Genomic DNA, 23,854 nt, shown 5'->3' with positions numbered 1-23,854 from the left:
GCCATTCGCCATACGGATATGCATAATTTATTAAGTCTCTGTCCTGTGTTTACAGAGACGGTTCTTTCTCTCACTTTTCAGAGTTCGTGCAGTCGCAGCAATACAAACAAAGCCCGTTATGAACTCTGTCACAGCAATGACGCTGAGCCCATCCTTCCTATAGTATTAGCGACTGTTTTGTATGGAGAACAGAGGCGCCCGTGGACTGGAAAGCCGAACAGGACTGAGCGAGAATTGTCCTGAAGTAACCTGCTCGGCGACCGGGAATATTCGAGTTGCTTTTACAGAAGCCGCACTTCGCTGTTTTAATTGCTTGTCCTGCTTCACCTATTCATATGAGCATAATGCAATATATATGCACCTAGATGCTGTAGCTACAGCACCGCGGTCTCTTGATTTTCTGTATTTAACGGCTCTGGTCTAGTTGCGACCCGACGGGATATTCAGCTCTGTCTGTACAGGCTTTGCAACGTAAAAATCAAAGGTGCGTTATGATGCCAAATCACAGCGACAACTTTCTTTATAGACCTGTTCATGAATTCCTATTAGAAATCACTTTCTCGCAGTGGCTATCTGATTACCTGTTATGCTTTCTTGTACGTGCCGAGAAAGTATTTAGGTCCAGGAGTGTAAAAACAGATACTGTACGTGTTATATCGTTTTTTCCCCTATCCATTCTCAATGAGCACCTCGCCTAACATGAATCAGTGGCCAGTGGAAGTGACTTCTGGGATTATTTCACACTGTAAAATGGGCGAAAGACTTCCACCTAGTTGCTCTCATGTCCTGCCTCTGGATAATTTAAGACTTTTAGGAATTTTCATGGGATCTATGCGTTTGGATTGACAAATAACTGTTACATCAAAAACAAAAGTATTGCTAGGGTGAAAAACATTAGGCTGCAGTGAAACAAATAGCAGAGTACCACAAGGATCTGTGTGAGGTCCTTTGCTTTTCCTGATTGATGTCCATATTCTAGATTGTAGTAGCAAACCTGTTAAATTTGGTAGAAAGGTTAGTGAATGTTTTGGTTGAGAATATTAACAGACCGAAATGGGCAAAGAATTTGGGTAATGCTTTTATTTCAGCAGATGCCTAAAAAAATGGAATTTAACATAGACTAATTCAAATAACTATTCAATAAGGGCACTTATACATTTCATGGAGCCAGGAAACTGCTTACAGATATAGTTTTTTATCCTGACAATGTGGAAAAGTAGAAAAGTTTGTTATTTAAATGAAGGTAAGTAAAGTTACATTGTATAATAAGCACTAGTTAGACTTCTTTTGTAATAGTGTTCATTGTTGGCCACTGCATTCCAGAGCGAAAATTGCTGCTTTAGCAAGAGCTCAAATGAGATTATATTGGAATTATTCTTTGTCTGAAAGACTTGTTATCCCCTGACAGCTTAAAGGAGTTGCTTCTCGTTTTAGGGATGAGGCAGTTAAATGAGGGTTGGATTCAGGTACTATAACACAATAAAGGGAACCCAGAGGACTCTTGATGCCTCAGTAGAAAAAGGAGAGAAAGGTAAGTGCAGGTGCACTCAGGTCTGAGGACTGCTGACAGTTCTTTACACATGATACTCTTGGGAGCACAGTGCCCAGATTTCTAGGATGTTTCAACCAATGGCAGGATGAGAGCTGTGGTTTAACGTGATGTTGGCCACCAAGTTAGCATGATGATCTAATGAAGGCCGTTGAAACAACTCTGTGAATGTCCTTCGATACCTTGGCTCTGGGAAGTAATTCTTAACAAAATGGTTTAATGTTCCTCTAAATTCGGTTTCTGTCCAGTTTTTGTCCTTCCAGTAAGCCATGGATTTGTACCCCACATGAAACGGTGGTCCAGGTTGCTCAGTATGGGTGAGCTGAGAAATTCCAGATCAGTGATTCTGCACCTTCTTCTCTGTCCCTGAGTTTCATGTGCTTTTCAGACCGCACTGGACGTTTTACCGAGTGGAAAAAAATTTGGTCTCATTTGGCTGGCCTACTTATCACCTTTTTTCGTCTTTTCACATTTCACAGAATGTTCTGCAGGCCCAATGTGAATCAAGATTTAAGTTTGTTTGTTTTTTACCAGCTTCTTTCCTTGACATCTATACACGGAATTATTTGGCAAGTTCTGCACTAGTCCCTCAGGCTGCTGTTGTTCTGCAGGCCCAGGTGGTTTATGAGGGTCTGATTTCCAGGAAACAGCCTTAACACGAATTTACAGTGCAGTGGTCAGATATGATCAACATGCTGGAGAAACATTCATTGTGTCGCTGCCTTGTGTTTGATGCAGAACTCTCGAAGGGCATATATGATCCACTTTTCAAGCACAAAAACACCAACCAACTGAGCGAATGCATCTTAATTCTGCAATGAGGGGTCGTGGGTGGTGAGTTTCCGAGATGAATAAAGTGAAGGTGAAGAGTTGGAAGGGGGAGGCTCTTCTTTTATTTGGACAGTTACTGTGCACATCAAAAAACTACATTCTGTTTGCCTGCAAGAGTCAACCTGAAAAAGACAATGTGGGGAAACAGTGTTCAGGTTCTGATGCAAGTTGCTTGATAGAGGAACTTGGGCCTGAGTTGGGTTTGAGTTGTCGTTGGGTGAGATAGTTCTCAGCTGTGTGAGCAGCACACTTTCCAGAGCACACAGATCGCTGCTCAGCGTGTTCACTGACAGGGCCATTCTGACACGGTTGCCAGACCACATGATATTTTCTGTTTTTCACCAGTTCGTGCTTTCAGTGTGATTAGACCCCTAGATGTTTTAAAAAAGTTTTGCCATGGATTTTAGTTTTAATTTTTAAACCACTTTTCAGTTGGCATTATCTGTGAAAGATGCAAACTGCTCATAATGGCAGGATGTATTTACAAAGCAAATTTAATAAAGGCAAAAATACAATGTGTTCATTTCGGCCTCTCATTTTGTCATTATTGATCTCTTCTGCAGACTGGACTTAATGGGTTTCTTCCACTATCCAACTATATACCTACTGTATCTTTCTCAATACAAAATGTCACATTTTTATGTTTTTATTTTCAGAAACTCAGATGTACAGATGGAGAAATCAATCACCGTGACAGGGAGCACTGAGTAATATAATTTAACCTAGGTTATTATAACACTAGATGTGACAGATTTTTTTTTTAATAAAAAAAGGTTGTCCTGAAAGAACTGATTCACCATATTAAATTCCACTCGTGGTGGCGGAATGATAAAGGAAACCAAACAGAAAGCTCATCTATATTGTGAAATATGTTTAACTCAAATCTGTTCAAACTGATCCCTCAAATAATGCTGATGAAATATTAAATGTGTTGACCTAGGCTTCATCTTAGCAGGCAGAAAGCAAAAGGCACGATGGTTATTTTTGTCTTGTTTGTGAGCTTCTTCAGATGTCTCTGCATTGAATAGGATGCACCAAAATGGGATTAATCTGGTTACAATGGACAGACTTTACTGCCTTCTATTTCATAAGAAGGTGGGTTTGGGGGTCATTATGACGTATTGTAGAGCAGAAGTGACATTGTGTTATGTAAGTTTGGGTGTTTGGGTTTTCTGCACTTTGGGTCAAAAGGCAATTCATATTCCATAAACCTAAAATTGACAGTAGATGACGAAGCTCTTGTGAGTGGGCCTAATTGCTCGTCAGTCAGAGAAAGTACTTTGTGATTCACTGCATGGACCACTTATTTTGTAAATTAAATGTACTATATAATTGTTCTATCTCATAATTCTACTTTGCACCCTACTTTCTTGGAATGTAATCAGTGCTACCATGTTATATTCGTGATTTGCGTGGTCCTTGATAAAATTGGAGACTTTTTCAATTGCTCAGGTCCCGATAGTAGCCTGTTGCACATACTGTATCAATGCCTTGCTTCTGCTGTTTTTGCATTCCAAGGTCAGCTAGACCTGCAGTGTGTTTGTTGCGCTCCTCACTAGAAGTAATGATCAGTCTCTGCAAGTATGAGGAGTGCAGACAGTATGTCTAATTTTCATAAGTTCAAGTCTCAGCAAAGACCTACAAAATGCAGTAAATGATCAGCAGATTCCCCCTGTGGATGGAAAGCTGTGGCACTGGGACATAGGATCAGAAGAATGGTTACACAGAAGGGAACATCTAGCCTGTTTGATAGTAGTTAATTGATCCAAGGATCTCATGCAGGCTTTTCATAAAAGAAACTAGGGTATCGATTTCAACCACAAGGCTGGGCAGCTCATTCCAGTCTCCAGCCACCCTTTGGGTAAATACATGCCTCCTTTTCTCAGAAGCAAGATGAAACAAAAGTTCTGAGACTACAGCCTGCGTTTTGAAATGTGCAGCACCATTGTTCTTGCTGTTGTGTCTGCTGGAGCCAACTTCACACCTTCATGGTTGGATCACTTGCAGTGATTTGTTTAGACCACAGCAAATGAAGAGGGTCGCTGTTGTCACTTGCCACCGGTGCTGATAAAGTACGCCACTTTACCTGTGATGTAGAGGAAGTACAAAAAAAGCATCACCTCCAGCATTTGTTTGCTTGACATGGAAGTGTTCCATGCATCGGTACACATCGCATGCTTTTGTTTTTGTAGTTGCGTGTCAACAGCTCCTGGAATCAACTATGGCATTGAAGTTTAAAATGTGGAACACGAGTTGTCTTTAAATGAGATATCCATCTTTTTCACCTGCTCCAGAGCAGGGGCTTCCCAGCACCTGCCCTACTGCTTGGTTTTGTAGTGACTGCCTGGGTGGGCCTCAATGGCTGACAGAGGGGTTCCACATTCGTATTGGACGAGCAAGCCATTAATTGACCACCTCTGGATTAATAGCCCCCTCTATAAGGAGTGTGTTCATATGTGTAGGCATGCATGGGGGTAGTGTCTAGATTTCTGTCTGTGGGCTCAAGGAGACCATTGAGGGCCATTGAGTTATCCTTTAGTATAAAAGTGTTTAATATGGACTTCTTTAAAGTTAATTTGTTTCAAGTTCAGTCCACAGTGTGCTCTCCTGCTTTCTGGTGTCGCCAGATCTCAATCCGCATTTTTGTTAAAAAACCACAACATATATTTGTACACAGTTCAACAGGATTCCTTGCTCATTGGGGCAAGAGTTTGCAACCTCCAGTTACAAGTGCAAAGCCCAAATCACTGCTCCATGTTTCTGTTTCTTTCTGATAACCAGGGCCTTTTACAGTAGGTTTTTGTAATTCCTTGTTGTGTAGTGAAATTAGATAGGCACATTTCTTTGGCTCAGCGGAGGTGACTGATCTGATGTGACCTGAGCTGAAGACTGGAGAAGGCTGCACCCTCACTGATCCTCAGGCCACCCTGAACTCCATTGTCCCCTGAGCTGGAGCAGAACCGCACTGTGGAGCCATTGTTAGGAAGGGAAAAATCAGCTGATCTGTCTGAAAGAGTTTTTGTCAGTGGTATCTGAGGCGACAGTGCTGAGCAAGAACACTTGTCGAGCGTTGGATCGGACCTGCTCAGCAGGACTGAAAGAATGCTTGTATTTCAGTTTCCCAAAGTAACAGTAGGGATTATTGTTATTGCATTTGTGTTCAGTCTTGTCTTGCAGCGCTCAGTGTGTTATCTGTTGCAGTTCAACCTTAATGTTGGATAGAATGAGTCTAGGAAAGCTGAAAAACAGTGTTTTAGATGCAACTCTAATACTGATAAGTTACCCTTTATTCTTTTACATATCTTTACAGCTTTTCGTATGAACATTTTCAGTAACAAGCAGTACTTAAATTGATAAAAGGATTATAACACATCTTAGCCTCTCATTATGATAACTAGTAATTGAGGCTGTAATTATAAATTTCATACTTTGTACAGCATTTCAAAATACGCATGGTGCATTATTTCCTAATAAATGTATATGTAACTTCATGGATATAAACATGCCTATTCATGCTGGACATCCTTTACGTTCTGTAGTATTTGTGAGATTTTTGTGACTTCAACATCATAAATGTTTTTTTAACTGGGAGTTGTTCACTTTGAATATTCCCTGTAAGGCCTATTGTGTATATTTCAAATGCAACATACATAATTAATTCAAACAATATTCATAAAATATTGTTAAAGCAAACACCTCTTCTTATCTGGCTCTGGGGAGTCTAAATGGCAGAGGGAGTAAAATTTTCATGCCTGAAGCTGGTAACATTCGAGACAACGTGTTTGGGTCTCTTTTATTTTCTTTGCAGTTCACACAAAAGAAGAAAACTTGCATTTTGGATAAAAAGGCCTATATGAGACAATAATTGCAGGAGGTAATTGCAGCAAATTTCATATCAAGTGCTTGGAGATGTGAGACAGGCTATAAAAAAGCCTGTGATCCGAGATCCACATAAAGAATGCAAATTGAAAAGAAAAATGACGTGGTGGAGCTGGTGGGGACTGAGTATCAGGCTGTGATGTAATGTGCTGTGTTGCACAGTGTTGCAGCTGCCAGAGTAGCAGACCTGGCCAGTAGACTCACTCAGGGGGTGCCTGTGAGAAACGAGCCTTGCTGGGTATGGGAAGTGTGTGTGTGTGTGGGGTGGGGGATTAGCTGAGAGACGCTTGTGAGCTGTTCCTGGGTTCCTGCGTTAGGAATTCAGCTCCAGTCGTGTTCTCTGTCCTGTGCTTTTTCAGGAGGAGGATGGAGGTGGAGGCAGGCCAAGGACTGGCAGCGGCGCTAGCAGGACAGACTCCTGTGGAGATCTCGGCGAGCAGCGAGCGGCAGGGAGCTGTCCCGGAAGCAGAGGGGGACTTGTGCGCATAGAGGTCAGGGGTGGAAGCAGTGACTGAGAGGTCCCACTTGTGCCCCAGCGCGGAGCAGAGCACTGGAGAGGCCATGAGGCATCATCTCTGAGTGAGGACCGAGGCTCTTCTCTGCCATGGGAAGGAGCACACAGACTGAGGCCAGAAGTTTCTTAAGGACACAAGCCTTTCCTCTCTGCACAGAAAGGAAGTAACGAGAAGCAGCGCCCCGTGTGTGATTAACTTTTTCTTTTCCTTAAATCTCACTCTTTCCTGTCTCATGAGCAGCTTTTTGCAAAGCGCTTTAAAAGCTGTTTATACATACGTTCAGCCAGCCAGGCGGATGAAAAGGATGAACTTCTGACCTCCTGAGCATGGCGGCCAAGCTGGACTTCCTGTCGAGCTTCCACGGCTTCGATCTGGGTGGCCGCTTCGTGGAGCTCAAGCCCCTGGGCTATGGGGCGAACGGGCTGGTGCTCTCCGCCGTGGACAGGGAGAGCTGCCGCAAGGTGGCGGTGAAGAAGATCGTCGTCACGGACGCCCTGAGCGTCAAGCACGCCCTGCGGGAAGTCAAGATCATCCGGCGACTGCAGCACGACAACGTGGTGCGGGTGTTCGAGGTGCTGGGGCCCCGCGGGCTGCCCCTGCCCCCGGACGTGTGCACGCTGACCACCCTGTACATCGTGCAGGAGCACATGGAGACCGACCTGGCCCGCCTGCTGGAGCAGGGCCCCCTGCTGGAGGAGCACGCCAGGCTCTTCGTGTACCAGCTGCTGCGCGGCCTCAAGTACATCCACTCGGCCAATGTGCTCCACCGCGACCTCAAGCCGGCCAACATCTTCATCAACACCGAGGAGCTGCTGCTCAAGATCGGGGACTTCGGGCTGGCCAGGATCGTCGACCCCCACTACTCACACAAAGTAAGGCACCAGGAACAAGCCTCGGCACTCCCGCTGTTTACTTTGTCTCGGTAAAACGTTTTGCAGATGTCCAAAACCGATATCCTGATAATGTCAAAACCTTGACAGTTTCTTGTGTATATTGTGGCAAGACAGTATGCAGTTTACAGCCTAAAACTAAAAACTTTAGTAAGTACATTCACCAATGTTCCTTAAAAACAAGTCAATAAATATATATATCTCTGTTTGTAGGGAGTGACGTGTTGCTCTTTCACACTTTTGCAATTAACTTTCAGGCCGGTTTTTAGGAGACCCTAGGTCTAATGTAGTGTTGCAGATGAGCCGTTGATCTCATGGTGGGTTGTGGATTTGAGTCTCTGCTGCAGACACTGCTGTTGTGCCTTGAGATACTTTAACCCAGTTACTCTAGTCCACCCAGCTGGGTATAATCTATGTGATAAAACATCCAGGAGGGGGATCTCATGCTCTCTTGTCTGCTACAGAAATTATGATGAGCTCAGTGACTCTGGTCTGGACTTCGTCTTTGTAGAGAACCCTAGTGAAGGAGGCTGAAAAGTTTGCAAACCAGATAAGCATTACGGAGTTCCAAATTCCATTAAACTGCATAAAGAGTTGTCAAATGGACTCACAAAATACAGAAAAGGATTCTGAAATAATTAGAAAATTGATTCGATTCGATTGAATTGAATGAATTGAATTAAATGTTTCCTACATTCTTGGGGTTGTAGACTGAAATGCTGAAATAGTTTTTGTGAAGAGACACACGCTTTAATAATGCTTACAAAATCTGGAAGGTGTGAGATACATAAGTTCTTTTTAGATGCGGAAAATAGACCATGTTTTTTGCCTTAAAACTGTTATACCCACCATTTTTGTATAAGTGGTAAGTTTGTATACAAAACTACAGTGGCAGTCGTGACAGAAGGCTTCATTCTCACAAGTGGTAGCTCTAAAGTTCCTTATGTATTATGGTAAGATAAGGATAGTAACTTTAATGTTCAGGATTTATTCCATTCTGCTAAGAAGCCAGAGCTTATGAAGTGTTCTTAGATTTAGATCATACTGTGAAGTCTGCAGCGGCTTCTGCAGAGAAGAGGATTTTATTTGTGTCAAACTGTCAAATCCCTTCAATGCTTTGAAGCTACAAAATTCACTTTTTAATGACTTAAACAATTGGCTCGTTTAAAGTAAAAGCATAGCCTGAGATGGCCTCGGCATTGTTAAGTTGATGGAAATATGAAAACCAGAAAAGACAAGCTCCTTTAAAAGAAAAGGTTCAATTCAGGCATGGAAGATTGTGTGCTTGTGATATATGATGTATAATGCATATCATGCCATGAATATGATCCTCTCAGAGCAATGCATAATATACTTTTCTGCTGACCTGTCGGAAAGAATAGCTGATGTACAGGTTGACTTAAGTTTCTTTAAAATTTAATTGTCAGCCAAACTGAACCTGTACACTCTTGCCAAAAAGCACAATGCAGGCAGCTTTATGTAGCTTCTAAATCCTAAAGACCACAGTTTCAATGGAGAAGAAAACAAGCTGCATGCAAATAGAGTAGTGTAGTAATTACTGTTTTCCCCTTGTGGTGTAGCTGGCAAAGCCAACTGGAGGTTTAAGCAGTGTTATTACCGTAAGTAGGCATTATTCTAGGAGGGCTGCATCTAAGAAGGTAACATTTACTTTCCACAGCTTATTCTTTACAGCACTTGCCGTGCAATGCAAAAATAAGATTTTTGTCAGTGCACTGTAGTTATTATAGCAACATATTCTGGGAAATATTTTTTACATTCCTGATTTTGTGTGATTTGCTAGAGGTTGCAAGTGACAGTGTTGTACAACAATGCATGATAGATCTATTAACAGTTGAGTTATACATTTCCAGAGCCGTTAGGCTAGCTATATAGGCTATCTATTTTTATGAAGTACAATTGATCATTTTCAGTGGGCAGTGTCTATAAGGTTAACAAGTCTCTTAACACATAATCACGCTATATAGAATTCTTCAGTGGATTTGTGACATTTAATCTAAAGTGTTATTGCATCTGCCACAAAAAGTGTATGTATTGCTGTTTATATCAATATAATTAATCATTAAAGCAGATCAATCCAGACACTTTGGGATTAATGCTTTGCTTTAGTAGACAGTGGAGAACACCACTGAGGAGCAAGGTAGATATTTATAGCTTGTACTGCTGTAGATTTGGAGGTATAATGTAGCATGGCTCCTTCTCTGTCATAGCAGACCCAGAGTAGTGGAGTACAGCTGTCAGTGTGGTGCCCTGAAGAAGAACCACGAGGGACATGTGGCAGCACCAGTGAACCATGATTGTCAGTCACTCCAAACTTTGGCTGTTGGGCTGAATTGTCAGCTGTCAGAGTGACACTGAGACTGCGGGCTGATACCAGAGCAGACAGGCACCTTTGGCCTGATGTGGTTGACCTTTGATATCCTTATGATATCAAAACAAGTCTTTTTCTTCTGTGCTGCTATTGCCTTGAGGTAATTTATGAAGAACTGCACATGGGTAGAAAGTTATAAGCCTTCTGAACCTTTTATTGGACTTGTGACTTAGCAGAGCACAAAGCATATAATAGTGCGCTCCACATGGATTTTGTTTGGGTTTTTATAAACAGTGCCATTGTAAAATGAACAAGGTCAATTCTACTGTATATCCTAAAAAAAATCTCTTGTTCACTCAAGTAGAACTGTTTGACCAATCAAAAAGCTAAAACCCTGTAACTAACATGCCATTGCATGTCAAAATCTGGATGTTTGGCTTTTGTTTATGGACAAGTAGTGTGATTTTCTCACTCTTGAGAGGGCATTGATGTTTGGGCAGAGAGCAGCAATTAAACCTCTCAAAAAAAAACAGGGCCAGTGGGCTCTGGTGTTCACAGTTCTTTGCTCTTTTAAGTCTTATCACAGACATTTCTTGGAAACCTAGGACCTCTAATGAGCAACACTGCCATTACCTCTGCATTTCTTGTTTTGCTAATGGAGTGAAAGCCAGTTTTCACTTTATTTTCCAGCATTTTTCACTTTTCATATCAACACATGTTGTGTGTCGAACCTGTTTATATTCAGTAAAATGTTCACAAAGCCTCTCTGCTGATGACGAGCACCGGGTATTACAAGGCTGTAGATTCGGAGGGCGGCTTCAGAGGCATGTTCAAGTGGGAGGCAGGTGTTTTTTTCTCGCGTCTTTCCAATGTGATGTTCCGTTCACCAGTTCACAGTCTGTGGAGAAATGGCAGTGGCTGATATTCTTGATAATATCAATACATTAACTCATAATATTGCTACGACTCTTGTATTGATTAGAATTCACAGATACATGTTGCTAATCTGCCACCACAGCTCATTTCAAAGCCTGAATATAGCTTTCTGAATGCTGCAGTCACTTCGTTGTAACTTTGTCATTCCAAAGAGCAGGACGTAACTATAGAGATCCGTTTTCCACTCTGCTGAATTCAACTGTGCTAATTGAAAGAGAAAAAAAAATGCGACCTCTTGTTACTAGATCAATAGGAAACATTAAGACTGCCCAGGCCCTGTTAATATAACTTCCTAGAGATTTGTGTTAAAAAAACAGGTGTAAACCTAGCTTGAAATGAGTGATGTTAATGAAATAGTGAAGTTTTATTAACATGCTGTGTTGTCTGTTGTTAAGAATTCGGACCATGTTCTTGAAGGTCTACTGTACTCTGGCATCAGTGCAATCTCCTGATGAGTGTGTATGCAGATTCATGCTGTTGAAAGGGAGCAAGATATTTTTCCCTTTCCCATGTTATTTATGCCTTACAGGTTTTGGAAATACGGCATCGTGAATGAAGTGTATTAGTCCCCACCTCTGGTGTGCTGGTGGGTGAAGCCAGCTGGGCAGGGTAGCTCTGCTGGGGAAGAAGACACTTGAATTTACCAGTAAGGAAAGCATGTTTCCTCAGCCCAGTGGAGCCTATGAACCCTGCAAGATGAGCCCTCTGATGCAAGGGCTTTTTCGAGATAATTAATAATGAAGAGCTTTGTGCCAGGCTGCACACTCCATTACACTGGAGAGCCCAGGAGTGGGTGGCCTCGTCGGGCTCGCTGATTAATAACCATCGCAAAGTCCTGGAGAGCATGGCCTCGTCTCTGCGACGGCCGATTCTTTCCCAATTTCAGGGACATCCAAGCTCGGTCAGGCTCCATTTCGGATTTGGCATGAGGAAAAGGAAGCGGGCTAAGTTATAAATGAACTGCGTGTGTGTCCAGATTTTAAGTCCCAGCAGTCACCAGCAGACTCTTCATACTGGGAAGATCCACAGCCTGAGGAGTTGACACTGAATATACATCATTGACGCCACACCTAAGCGAGAGAACCTGAATGAATTTGGCTTTGTTTCTAATTGACGTAAAATCAATTAATGGAACCAGGAAGATGACTTGTTCCATTCATTAAACAATGTAAATGCCATTAGATTCTGGCAAACCTGACCTTACTCTCAATAAGATTTGTGTCATTTTTTTATTGCCGACAGCTACAAATGCAGATCGCACTCCCATGGAAATATTATTTTCTTTTCTTCTTTGGCTGGTGTTTGATTGATATATCGCCAAAAACCATTCAACTGATTCTTGACTTCTGCATATGATATAGTCGTGTTCATGTACTCGCTTGCTAATTGGTTGGTCATGTAAAGTTAGTTGGCCAAACAACTGTTTCATGAAAACTGCACTATTCTGAATGGCTGGAAACTGATAAGCATCATGCTGCTGTGGAGCTCAAGATGAGCTGTAAACAAATGGAGGCCATTTAGCCTCTTTGGTTGCTAGTAGCTTCTTGATCTTGTTCAGCTGTTTCTTGAAAGAAGCAAAGGTATTGGCTTCAAAAATGGGTATAAGTGATCTTGTTCCAGACTCGCACTGTCCTTTGCGTAGAGAAATATATCCTGCTCAAGGGTTTCAGTGCATCTGTGAGCCATGAAGGAACATGGACAGTGATTATACTGAGCTCATCTATAGCCTTCTGGGTTACACTGTTGCTGTCAGGGGGAGTTTAGTTCTTTCCATGGTTCAGTTCATCTGTGCCAAATCAGATTAATTTGCTCCGTGGTTCAAACAGGACAAGTAGCTCTTAAGATGCCCTGTGCATATGCATGGCCACTAAAACCAATTTAGGAAGTGGGATCTTGTCCAGATGCAGTGGCAGCTCACTGTCCGTCCGGAGTGAAAGGATCCCTTCATTGCAGCCCACGTGACGCTCTGCAGCCAAGTTAGAAAGAATAAGGTCCTGGCGAGAGACCAGGAATAGTCACTGCTTTCTCACAGCCACTTCCAAGCCCAGCTTTCAGGAAATCACCCCGCTGCTTTATTTTGGTGTGAGCACTCAAACAGCCACTCAGGGCTCCTGTACAGTCTGTCCCGTGTGGCTTTGAGATGAGGAAGAACGGAGCTCATTTGCGATGGGAGGGAAGGTTTGCCAGGGTTACGCTGCAGGGATCGTGTATGAGGGCTTGCTCTTTGTTTTAACTCCGTCTTCACCGGACTGCAAGGTAGAGCCTTTGAACACAGACCAGCTAGTTAAGTGGCTGTCGAGGAGGTGTTACAGAAGATTATCCTTTGACTGCTGCCATTAGAAAACTGTGTGTCTGGAGGCTTCTAGTCTTGAAGACGTGCAGATGCTACACAGAGAGCGAGTTAGAATGTGCTTCTTGTTGTCCCCTGTTGTATTTTCATCTCTCTGCTCCAAAACGGACCTGGGCTCCAGGAGTCTCAGCTGTAAAAAGCCATTTGTCACTTTCTCCTCCCTAGTCTTGTTTATGGCTGGCACCACAGAGGGTTAAGTCGTATACTGCAAGATCTCCACTAAGCCCTTCTCTGCACCCCTGCTGCTGCCTTGCCAGCCCCACAAATAATTCATACTGTACCTGAGAAGGAGGCAGGAAGTGAAGCAGGGGGGGAGGCACCAGCTTCTCCCAGCAGTCTCTCATTAAACATTGAAGAGGGTTCAGTCTGCCGCCCTTTCTGCACTGGGATGGAGGAAGCAGAGCTGCATGTTGATTAGATTTCTGCCGGAGCACCTGGCACCTCAGAGATGGAGTCCCCCTATCTCCTGGAGAGCTGACTGGGAGCACCGCAAACGGCGAATCTCACCCTAGGACCAGAGGGTGACAAACAGGTTCTAAATCTAAATATAAGGCTCTCTCACAGCCTACCAGCTGGCTGAGCTTGGACAGTTACTGGGGCAGGTGGGGGTTCTGGCTCTAATCGTTTTAAGAGATTTGGGGTTTCTCAGAATTGACAGGTCTGATAGCTTGCTTTTCTAAATACAATAGATTGTCATTTCCAGGGTCATACTCTGTATCGGTATTCAGTCAGAAGCAAAGGAGGACAACATGACTGCATAGACAGGGAAGATTTCTAATTAAAGATGAGTGATTGAATTAATTGAAATTAATTGAAGAGAGACACATTGTCATGTCATGCAGTATTGTACATTTTGGGATACCTGGGATTTCCTGTCTGTGGTGTTTAAAGAAGGATTGGATCACTGGAATGTACTTTCTTCCACAGAGCAATTAGCTGGAGGTTTATTCCGGTTAGGCAGGCGGGGTTGAACTTGGGGAGTCGCCCAGTGTTATTATGTTTCCTGCCAGCAAGCTGTAACAGCGATGACATCTTCATCAGTCCTTTTTTCATCAGAGGAAGAGCTTAGAGTGTGACTGGGGGTTACCGAGACCTGTTTGCGAGGGGGAACAGTGCACCCTGGGAGATCGTGCTGCATCAGTTAGACACAGGCAAGTTGTGGAGACTGTCTCCCCCATCAAGCATATTTTTATGCAGTTTGGTCTCCTTCGACACGAAGATGAATGAGATTTCCTCTGGCCCCAGCACGATTGCGTTCTGACTGACGGAGATATATGCAGGAATGGTTGGTGTTTGAATGGTTCAGCCTTGCGCTATTAATGCCTCATGTTCATGGAGGCCAGGCCTGAAAAACAAGGTGGTTTAGGGTGCTGCTGTTACCTGATGTTTTTCTTTACGTACCCTGAGATCATTCTTCAGGATTTTCTTTTGGTATCACCTGGGTTTTTTGAAAGACATCTATGGACTTCTATAAAAACAAAAGAGGAAGTGGAAAAAAATTGTTGGCGTCAGAAATGTGTCTGGGGAGCTGTTCTGCACGGCCGATCTAGTTATAACTGTGGTGGCCTGAGCAGACTACATCATCTCATGGTGCTCAGGTAGTCCTGATCACAGCTTGGAGCAGTGTAAGGGGTGGGCCAGTCCTTGAGACACACGTCCTCCAGCAACAGAAGTCATCAGTGTCATTAATCATACATGGCTGTAATTAGGCCTGCGCGCATCTCAAACAGAACACAGAGCCTGACTGGCACACCGTGTAATAGAGGAGCCCGGTGTCTAGCCAGCTGACCAGTGGCGGTACTGCACTGCCTTCTGGTTGCTGGAGGCTGGAGCTAGAGTTGACCTTAATGGGCATACAAGAGACTTCAGGCAGCTAATCAAGCAGAGTTATGGTAATATGTACATTTGCACATTATTTTCTCTTAGTAGATGTTTTATTTGTAATTGACAGGTATCGCTTGCAGCAGAATGCAGGCTGTTAAATGCCTCTTTTTCCAAGAGAAGGACACCTGTATCTTCAATATGCATTTTTTCCAAAAAGGGCAGGCATTCTTCTGGCTTCTCTGCACAGTTTGTGTAGGTGTTACTGTCCTCTTATGATCATTGTTCCCATTTTAGCCGAGTCTAGTATATCAGTTGAGTAGACAACACTGAAGTCTCAGAAAGCAAAAAGGCCTTGTCTGCAAGGATGTTATCTGAATCAGATTGACTGAAGAACCTTTCCTGTTATCGCAGATGAGAGCTGAGAAATGCTAAAATGAACAAAGGGGGTAAAAGGGAGTGATTCATGTCTTCCAGCAAAAAAATGAAAAGGCTCCCTTCTGTTTAAAGTGATATGACAGTATCACAGGTTAACCATGTAGGTAGAAACACAAGCTAATGGAGAAATAGACAAAAAGTGGTTTGTAGCTGTGTTCAGTGTGCCTGTGTCCCTGGTGATCTCAGTAGAACCATTGTGAAATGCAGCCTCTCAACACACACTCCTGTTCCCTCCGCCTCTGAGGTCATTGCCAACATATGGAGGGAACTGTAAGCAATTCAGTTTTCTCTACTGATGTCATGTGACAGCTCTCCTAAATCCTATTGACTCCTTGGAAAAGGTTGCCTGTCCAGGCAGGGGTTTGAATTCGGGGTTTCTGAAATTTCTGGCAGAATTTGTTACATACTGGGAGAAGCCCGGCTCCCCATGTAACCTCGGACTTTGATTTAGTAACTGTAAATCGGAAAAGAAAAAATAATATAAATAAAATTAAACTGATAAAGCCATCTTTGCTGTCTACTTCTAGAATTTAAAAGCATTCTTTTCAACTGAGCTGCATTTTGTACAAAGAAAAGGACATGAACGACTGAAACTAAGGTTTGTGCTGCAGTTTAGTATGTACTTTGGATACTTGCTAGACACCTCCAGGCATTTCCTGACTGTTTTATTGCTTATAAGGACACTGTGTGTCAGAAATGTCATAACCAGGGAGCTGTGTTCCTTCATAGCTTGCAGGCTTGATACATTTCTTTTTTATCACACCTTTTTTTCTTTCAGGGATACTTGTCTGAGGGCCTGGTGACTAAGTGGTACAGATCTCCACGGCTTCTCCTCTCACCCAACAACTACACAAAAGCCATTGACATGTGGGCCGCTGGCTGCATCCTGGCGGAAATGCTGACAGGTCGGATGCTATTTGCAGGTAAACTTACCTTTCCTGGACTCGGTGCCACTTCACAGAGGTCAGGAACCTAATGCGGTTCTGGGAAAATGGATTGTTTATTCAGTCCATGGATAACAGCAAATTTACCCTTGAAGAGGTCTGTATTTCTTTGAGTTGTGATCTGAAATGATCAAAACTATGCTTACTAAAATTTATTGGTGCTGTTTGCGTTCTGACAAAACTCAAAATCCCCAAAACGTGCAAGGTTTTTAGCCGTAGTCCTTTTAGACATTTTTATTTATTGCAAAACACAAATTACCAAAAATGCCTAATTTTTCAAATTTGTATCCATAATTTTCACTGATAATTTTTTCCTGTGTCAGATTTGGGTTTAGAGAGCTGTATACATCCATGTACAGTAGGTGTGACCTACATAATAATGAAAGACTATTGATACTACTTATAATATCTAAGAGAAAGATGCCAAGTGCTTTAAAGTGTGTTACTTCAATTTACACATTTAGGCCAGAAAACATTTTTTGTTCCCAATATGAATTTTCAAATTTTAATTCCAATACAGTGAGCCTATTGAGAGACATAATGATTGTATTGCTATTTAATCGAATACTTCAGTGCTCAGTTAAACCCTAAAGTATAAATCGTGTGTATGGTGTGAAGTAGGATCAATAAATGTGGCACCAGTGTCTCTTCTCTGTGTTTCTCAGCTGGAGTGATCAATACAAACTTGAGTGGTTGGCATTCAGCAGCAGTGCTGAATTATCCCCACTCAGCAGAGTCCGATCACCCCCGGTCAGCTCAGCATGAATTATTAATTAATCATCTGCAGGCGTAGCCAATATTTCCATCTAATTTTGCTTTTAGCTGCCTCCCATGCAGCTCAGGCAGAACTAATGAACAAATTAACTGCGGAGAACTGCACTGAAAATTGAAACCTCACCAACACCGGTAACAGGAGAGTAAACAGAACTATTTACCCTGAAAGAGATGTTCCTCGGACTGCCATGGTGAAGCTTGGCAGAGAGACAGGCAAGAGTGACACAGCAGATAGCAAGGTACAGGAAACCATGTAATGTATAAGCCTTTCCCAAAGGTTTGTGGGAGTGTGGAACAAGCAACCCAGCCATGTTGCTGAAGCCAATACACTGATTCCTTTCACGAATTTTCTTAAGCAAGGTAAAGCTATCCAGAAACGGAAAATAATACTGTACGAATGTATTGTGATTAACGTTGATATGGATGAAATGTCCTTAGAGACAAACTAGTGAATGTCCCCAGTAGTGTGGTATCTCACATTGCAGGTCTCGATTGCAGGTTCTTTGATTTCTGGAAAGTGAGACGCATAGCCCATTTTGGAAGCCCAATTTGGCAGGGTTTAAATTTAGGACTGCTCTGGCAAAAACATGGGCATGTGGTCACTCCAATAATATATGCCTTGACGTATTGAAAGGCAATACACCTATAACTAATTTTCTACAGTAAAACTAGTGTATTCAAATGCTAACATTTGTCAGTGACTAACTCCTCTTGTTGGGCGAAGAAGAAGCATAGCAACACAGAGACACCCGCACTGTTGCATGTTAATGCTTAATTAAACAAGAGGAGAGTATTGCTCTCTCCCAGAACTGCTTAAAAAGAAATGTTCATTGCCTACAAAGAAAATGAATAACCTACTGTTCATCTCAAAGAGAATAAATTAATGACTGAGACTGGGTTTTACAGGAGAAACCGCAGCTGTTTTTATTGGGGTTTCTGTCAATTTTCAAGCAAACCTCAGAGGAGGCTGCAATCCCATGACACCTTCCTGGCATTACTGAAGACGGACACATGGATTATTTATCATCATGTATTATTTTGGTCTGTCATATTTGGGGATTGTAGGTCTGCTGTTTCTTATAGAAAGCAAAAACTTATAGCATGTGTATTACACCAGCCACAACAATCCTGTAGTACAATCTCCTTTAGAACAGTGTTCATTCTGGTCACCATGTTAAATAAAATAGAGAATATTACTGCCCTGGAACAGGCTCAAAGAGTGAATGGAATAACTACCAGTCTCAAATGAATGCTGTTGACAGTCAAGTGAAAGAATCTGGATCCAAGGAACATTAGGTCAGGGGTGTCTAGTCCAAATCCTGGACATTTGGTGTTGTTTCAGGTTTTTATTCCAACCCAGGTCTGAATGACAAAAATTAAATCATAATTGGGTTAACTGGACCAATCTAACACCTTTTCTAGATCTAAATGGGAAACCTAGAGATCTAAAGTACACCAAAACCCCCAGGACCATTTTCTAACACCCCTGCTCTAGCCTTTCCTTCTGAAGCATCCTGTCATTGCCACAGTAACTACAACCCCATTGGCTCATATCACGAGGGAGCTGTCATTGGGTTAAACCACAGTACTGCATAACCTTCTCATTGTCATCGGATGAGCTGTGTTGTATTGTATTGTATTGTAAGTGTTCAGTTGGGATTCCAGTTAAGGTACTATTCCAATGAAAGACGTAGCAGAAAACCTTGAACTTTAGAAAGGACATATGATTCTCTTTATACTGCAGCGGATTTGATAATTTGGACTTTCCTGATTGATCAGGTGCACAGCCTCTGTGCTTTCTGCAGCCGTGTTCTGAATCACCTTGTTTGCAGAAGGGAGGACAAGCAGGCTGTTTTGTACTAACATTCTCGCTTACAGGGGGTAGAGCTAGTGTGCGCACACCGGGGAAATCAGACCAACAGAATAATCAGTGTTTTTTTTTCCCTGTGCGTGTCTGTGCATGACTGTAGAGAAACTGATGAAACCGGGAACTGACTAGCCGCTTTATGGCTTTTCTTTAACACCGTTGCAGGTTGTATAGTTTTTTGGGCATGTTTTTATGAAACAGACCATTGACGTTAGTCATAAGACATCGCAGAAAGCTAGCTGAAAATTCAAGCAGGAGTCTCTACAGTTTTATCCAGACAAAAAGTTGACAAACCACGGAAAGCGTGAATATGGTGCAGTGTTTGACCATCATGATCAAGGGTGAGGGGTAACATGCTCTTCTCACATGCATGGCCCAGGCCATGTGACTGCAAGCCACTCTTTAGTGCTGCGATGGGATCCTCTCGGTGGTCTGTTGCTCACAGGTGCCCATGAGCTGGAGCAGATGCAGCTGATCCTGGACACCATCCCAGTGCTCCGCGAGGAAGACAAGCAGGAGCTGCTCAAGGTCATGCCCTCCTACGTCACCTCCGACTGGAAGGTGAAGAGGTCCCTCAGGGACTTGCTGCCGGAGGTCAACGCTGAAGGTAAACTGCACAGCTTTGAACAGGAATGGAAAAAAGGGTGAATACTTACAGGTTAAACACACTCTGCGGGGCTCCTCATTTTAGGACCAGAGTTCACTGCGATCCCCAGGAGCCCATTTTCTTTTGGATTAGTCCCCCACTCTTGCTCAGGTGAAAGCGCTTAGGTGACTTTTAGGTTTAGCATTTCAGACTCGAGCAAGAAACGGAAAAACTCTTCAAGGTTCTCTGAAAGTTCTGAGCTAAACATGTGTCAGTACTGTACGCTTAAGGTTCAAGTGGGGGAGATGTGTGAGCATCGTGGCTGCAAAACAGCAAAGGTAGGAAATAAGAAAAAAAATAATGTTGGCTGTTGAATGTCTTCAGACATAAGAGAGAGGAAAAAGGTGGCAGGGATGTGAAGCAAAGGAGAACAGGTGAGAACTGTCACTGAGCAGGGTAGAAAAATTGTCCTAACCAATGGAAATCTGTGGGAATAAATTTCAAAATTGTGACACATTACCTTACTGCATATACAGGTTTGGTGTTAGATGTCTTTTCAGATTGTTCCCTAACGAATAACTTGAAGGACATTTTTTTCTGTTCTCTTTCATCACAAGCTATTGATTTCCTGGAGTGCATCCTGACCTTTAACCCCATGGACCGGCTCACAGCGGAGGACGCGCTGATGCACAGCTACATGCGGCAGTACTCCTGCCCAGAGGACGAGCCCACCTCCCAGCACCCCTTTCGGATTGAGGACGAGATCGACGACATCCTGCTGATGGAGGCCAGCCAGACCCAAACCTCCAACTGGGAGAGGTACAGCACCCTGGGGTGCCTTGGCGGGAGGTGTGAAGTAGGGTGGGAGGAGACTTCATGGCTGTCTGCTCCAGCACTTAAAGGAAAGCAGCACAATTCAGAGCTAGATTTACAGTCGCTGTTCCTCTCACTTGTCATCTTCCCCTGACAGCAGCAGTCTGATGTCAGCTAGGTTGAGTGTTGATGAAATCCCTTTCTTCTTACAAACGCCCTGATGTGTTCGGCGTGTTTAAAAGTGAGGAAGGGAATTGTTCCAAAATGCAGCAGTAGTGGAGGAGAGAAAGGGCTCAATGCAATTGTTTCATTCCTCCATACACAGTGAGAGCCAGATTCAAAAATCAGCAGTAGTCCTGCCCCGAGAGATCAGAAGGGAGAGCGATGTTAGACTGCTTGGCAAGTGACATGGACAGTGGTCACAATCTAGTCACATCTGTAGACACTTTCCATCTCTGACAGGAGTCTTTAATTCAAGCTGTGGTTTCCTATACCTATTGTGGCTATTATACTGTGTTTCCACAACAGTGCTAAATTTTTGACACAGGTTTACGAATCTGGGGAGTCCTGACATGACCCTGGAGCTGCGCATACTTGTATCATGGGCTTTTGGTAGATACTGTATTACCTGTATACTCTTTTTTGGGGGAAATCAGTGTCACAGCTGCAACAAAGTGATACATAAATCCCGTGGGTGTGTTTTAAACACAGACATATCAAAACAACAGTGACATTCACTGCTCTGGCAACATCTGAGCCCCTGTCAGGTAGGGAAGGTGTGTTAAACAGAAGAGCCCCAGTTTTTTATTCGCTTGTGTAGACTGCACTACGTCGTGTCTGGCCTTCCTCATGGTAGAGTCAGTATAACAAGGGCCACACGGTGGCAGAAGGAAAGAATCCGTTCTTTGATCCATTTGATCTCTTTTTTTTCTGCCACACTCCAACAAAGAAAAGAAAATTGCTCAGAGGTAGAAATTGTTCAGCACATCTTGTTCCTTACTTTCAGTGTGAAATTGAGTTTGCCATTTGAATATGGCGGATGGAACGTTTGATTTATTTCTCTCTTTAGGTCTCTGTCTCTTCTTGAAATGTAGGATTCTTATTAAATGTTTTGCGACTTCCAAGTCATGGCACCGCCTGTAAACTGTAACTCTGTAATTGTAGGAACAAAGTGTGAAAGGGCAAGCAGGGAGTTTGATGCCGAATTGAAAAAGAAATACCAATCGAATCACAAAGGACCAAACAGGTTTCTTGAAAATCAATGCAATAACATTTTCCAACCTTTATCAACAATGTCGTTAACTGCCTTTTTTTATAAAGTAAATGTCACTCAAAAAAGAGTGTGAAAAGTTGCAGTATGGATTCTAGGTATGTTCATGGTGGCCTGAGCTGCATGTAAGCAAGGTGATACATACTGCTATAAGCAGTGTTCTCTGATTAAAGCATTGGTCCAGTCAGTGATGAGCTCTGTAATGTTCCTTACAGATGTCATGTGAGACCTAGAGTAGCAGTGTGCCAAGGAACTGCTCTTTGTGTGGCAGGGCTGTTGTGGAAGCCCACAGGTTAGAGGGGTGCTCAGCCCTGAGAGCACAGTGTAATTTCTTGAGCCAGCCTGCAGCACTCCCTGGTTGCAGTCCTTGGTTCCTTTTTTAACGAGGATCACTTGTCTCTGCTGACCATGTCGAGAGTTACTTATATAAATCCAAGTGCCAAAGGAATTAATTGAAATATAAAACAGTGCTTATAGTCATGGATAATGATTTTAAAAGGAGGATGGAGGGCCGGTTCACATGTCTGTCTGTGTGTTTCAGAATATTGTATGCTGAAGGTATTTGCTCTTTGGCAGAATTCCAGACTATTCTGACTTTAAGGCCTGAGGCCTGTGGAGTTCTGTAAGTCTGAGGTCCTGCAAGAGAATTTGCAACTGCCCTGTTGCGTGAGCTGTATTCATGTATGTATGCAGTAGCCTGGAGATGGAACAAGTACAGGAGAAGAAACAGACTGCCTCAGGCCTTTATGACACAAGTTGTTAAAACTGGTAATAACACTTTGTAATTAAGACTGAGCACAGAAAACTCTAACAGCCACCGAGAGACATGTTATAAATCTTCAGCATATGGAATTCCTGAGTTTCTGCATGTAATTACACCAGACTCACAGACATTTTATAATTAGCAGCTTTCCTACCCCACTGTAGTTGGACATTTCTTAAAGAACCTAGTTTTGCACTGATTAATCCTGTGTGAGTAACAGAGAGGCCATCTTCGGCTTTTGGATTTATAATTCCTTCATGCCAGTAAAGTTAAGCTGAAGGAAAATAACCAACAGGGCCTCCCGTCTGCTGTCTTTCAGACAAATGTATTGGTATAAAAAAGCATTGTGATTACATCTTTTTTTACATCTTTGGAAGTGTTTGGGAGATTTCAGACAACAGAAGGCAACAGCTATCATGGCTTGGTAAGAGTTGCAGTGAATGGATGGTGCTTGATTAGCAGGGAATCCCACAATGTTCAGATCATCAACACTCCATACAAGGGGGAATTCTGGACAAAAGACTGCAGTAACAGCTTGAATAAGATCTCTTCTTTGCCTGGTAGGCGAACTTCACAAGCTTTCCAGCAGCATCGTGGCTCTGTCACATGTTCTTACTTTATGCTGCTCGCACGTTGCATTGCAGGAAAGAAATAAATCAGATGAAAAGAGAATGAGCTGAGGGTGTCACTGAGATGATAATACCGCTGATTCCTCGAGGAAGCTACCAGGGCTGTCAGTCTTGATGAAGTGTACCCGACAGGAGCAGTTTTAAAAAAACATGAAAATGTGATTAAGATCCGGCTCTCTGACCCACCCACACAGCTTAATACCATGTTATCCTGGAGACTGGAAAGCTTCCTGTCCTTTGGTGTTTAGCAACGCATCATGGAAATGATACTGCAGCAGAGAGGGAAGCAGGAGCACTTCCATTTTGCACTGAAGAGTTTAAGACAGTGTAAGAAAGTGGCGAGTCTTAGCTTGCATGATCAGGACTGTGTATAAAGAGCAAGACCATAGCATACCTTTCCAGAATGTGACCAGTGAGGGGAGGATATGGTATCAAATTAAAGTGTCTCAGAGTTCCAGTACCGGTGATTAATCTGAATATGGAATTCCAGGTTCCAGTTTTCGTGTGGGGTGGATAAAAAACTTACCCAGAGAGAGACAGCCCCCTGCTGACACTGATACACAACACAGCACCTTCACTGACACTGGCACACACTGTTAGTGTGCTGAACCTGCTTGAAGCCATTTTGTCCCTCAGCTCCCCTCTGCCCTAGAAACAAACTGTTAGTCCT

At 43.0% G+C, this 23,854-nt stretch overlaps 1 protein-coding gene across 2 annotated transcripts in view; it reads left to right on the top strand.

Annotated features, from left to right (window-relative positions):
* mapk4 (mitogen-activated protein kinase 4) overlaps positions 1-23,854 on the top strand; it is a 29,054-nt gene that overhangs the window by 1,120 nt on the left and 4,080 nt on the right. Inside the window, exons 1-5 of one of the 2 annotated variants that reach the window (XM_088628663.1) lie at positions 6,364-6,497; positions 6,619-7,646; positions 16,317-16,461; positions 19,569-19,730; positions 20,327-20,528. In XM_088628663.1, the coding sequence (XP_088484789.1) occupies positions 7,101-7,646; positions 16,317-16,461; positions 19,569-19,730; positions 20,327-20,528 (1,055 nt within the window). In that variant the 5' untranslated portion in view covers positions 6,364-6,497; positions 6,619-7,100. Of the gene's footprint in view, positions 1-6,363; positions 6,498-6,618; positions 7,647-16,316; positions 16,462-19,568; positions 19,731-20,326; positions 20,529-23,854 lie in introns of those variants that run through there. The other variant, XM_088628662.1, reaches the window with a different exon arrangement.

This window comes from Lepisosteus platostomus, chromosome 4 (genome assembly GCF_059453375.1).
Source record: "Lepisosteus platostomus isolate fLepPlt1 chromosome 4, fLepPlt1.hap1, whole genome shotgun sequence".
Lineage (NCBI taxonomy): Eukaryota > Metazoa > Chordata > Actinopteri > Semionotiformes > Lepisosteidae > Lepisosteus > Lepisosteus platostomus.
The sequence above is the reverse complement of the archived record's forward strand: the minus strand, read 5'-3'. Positions and strand labels throughout refer to the sequence as shown.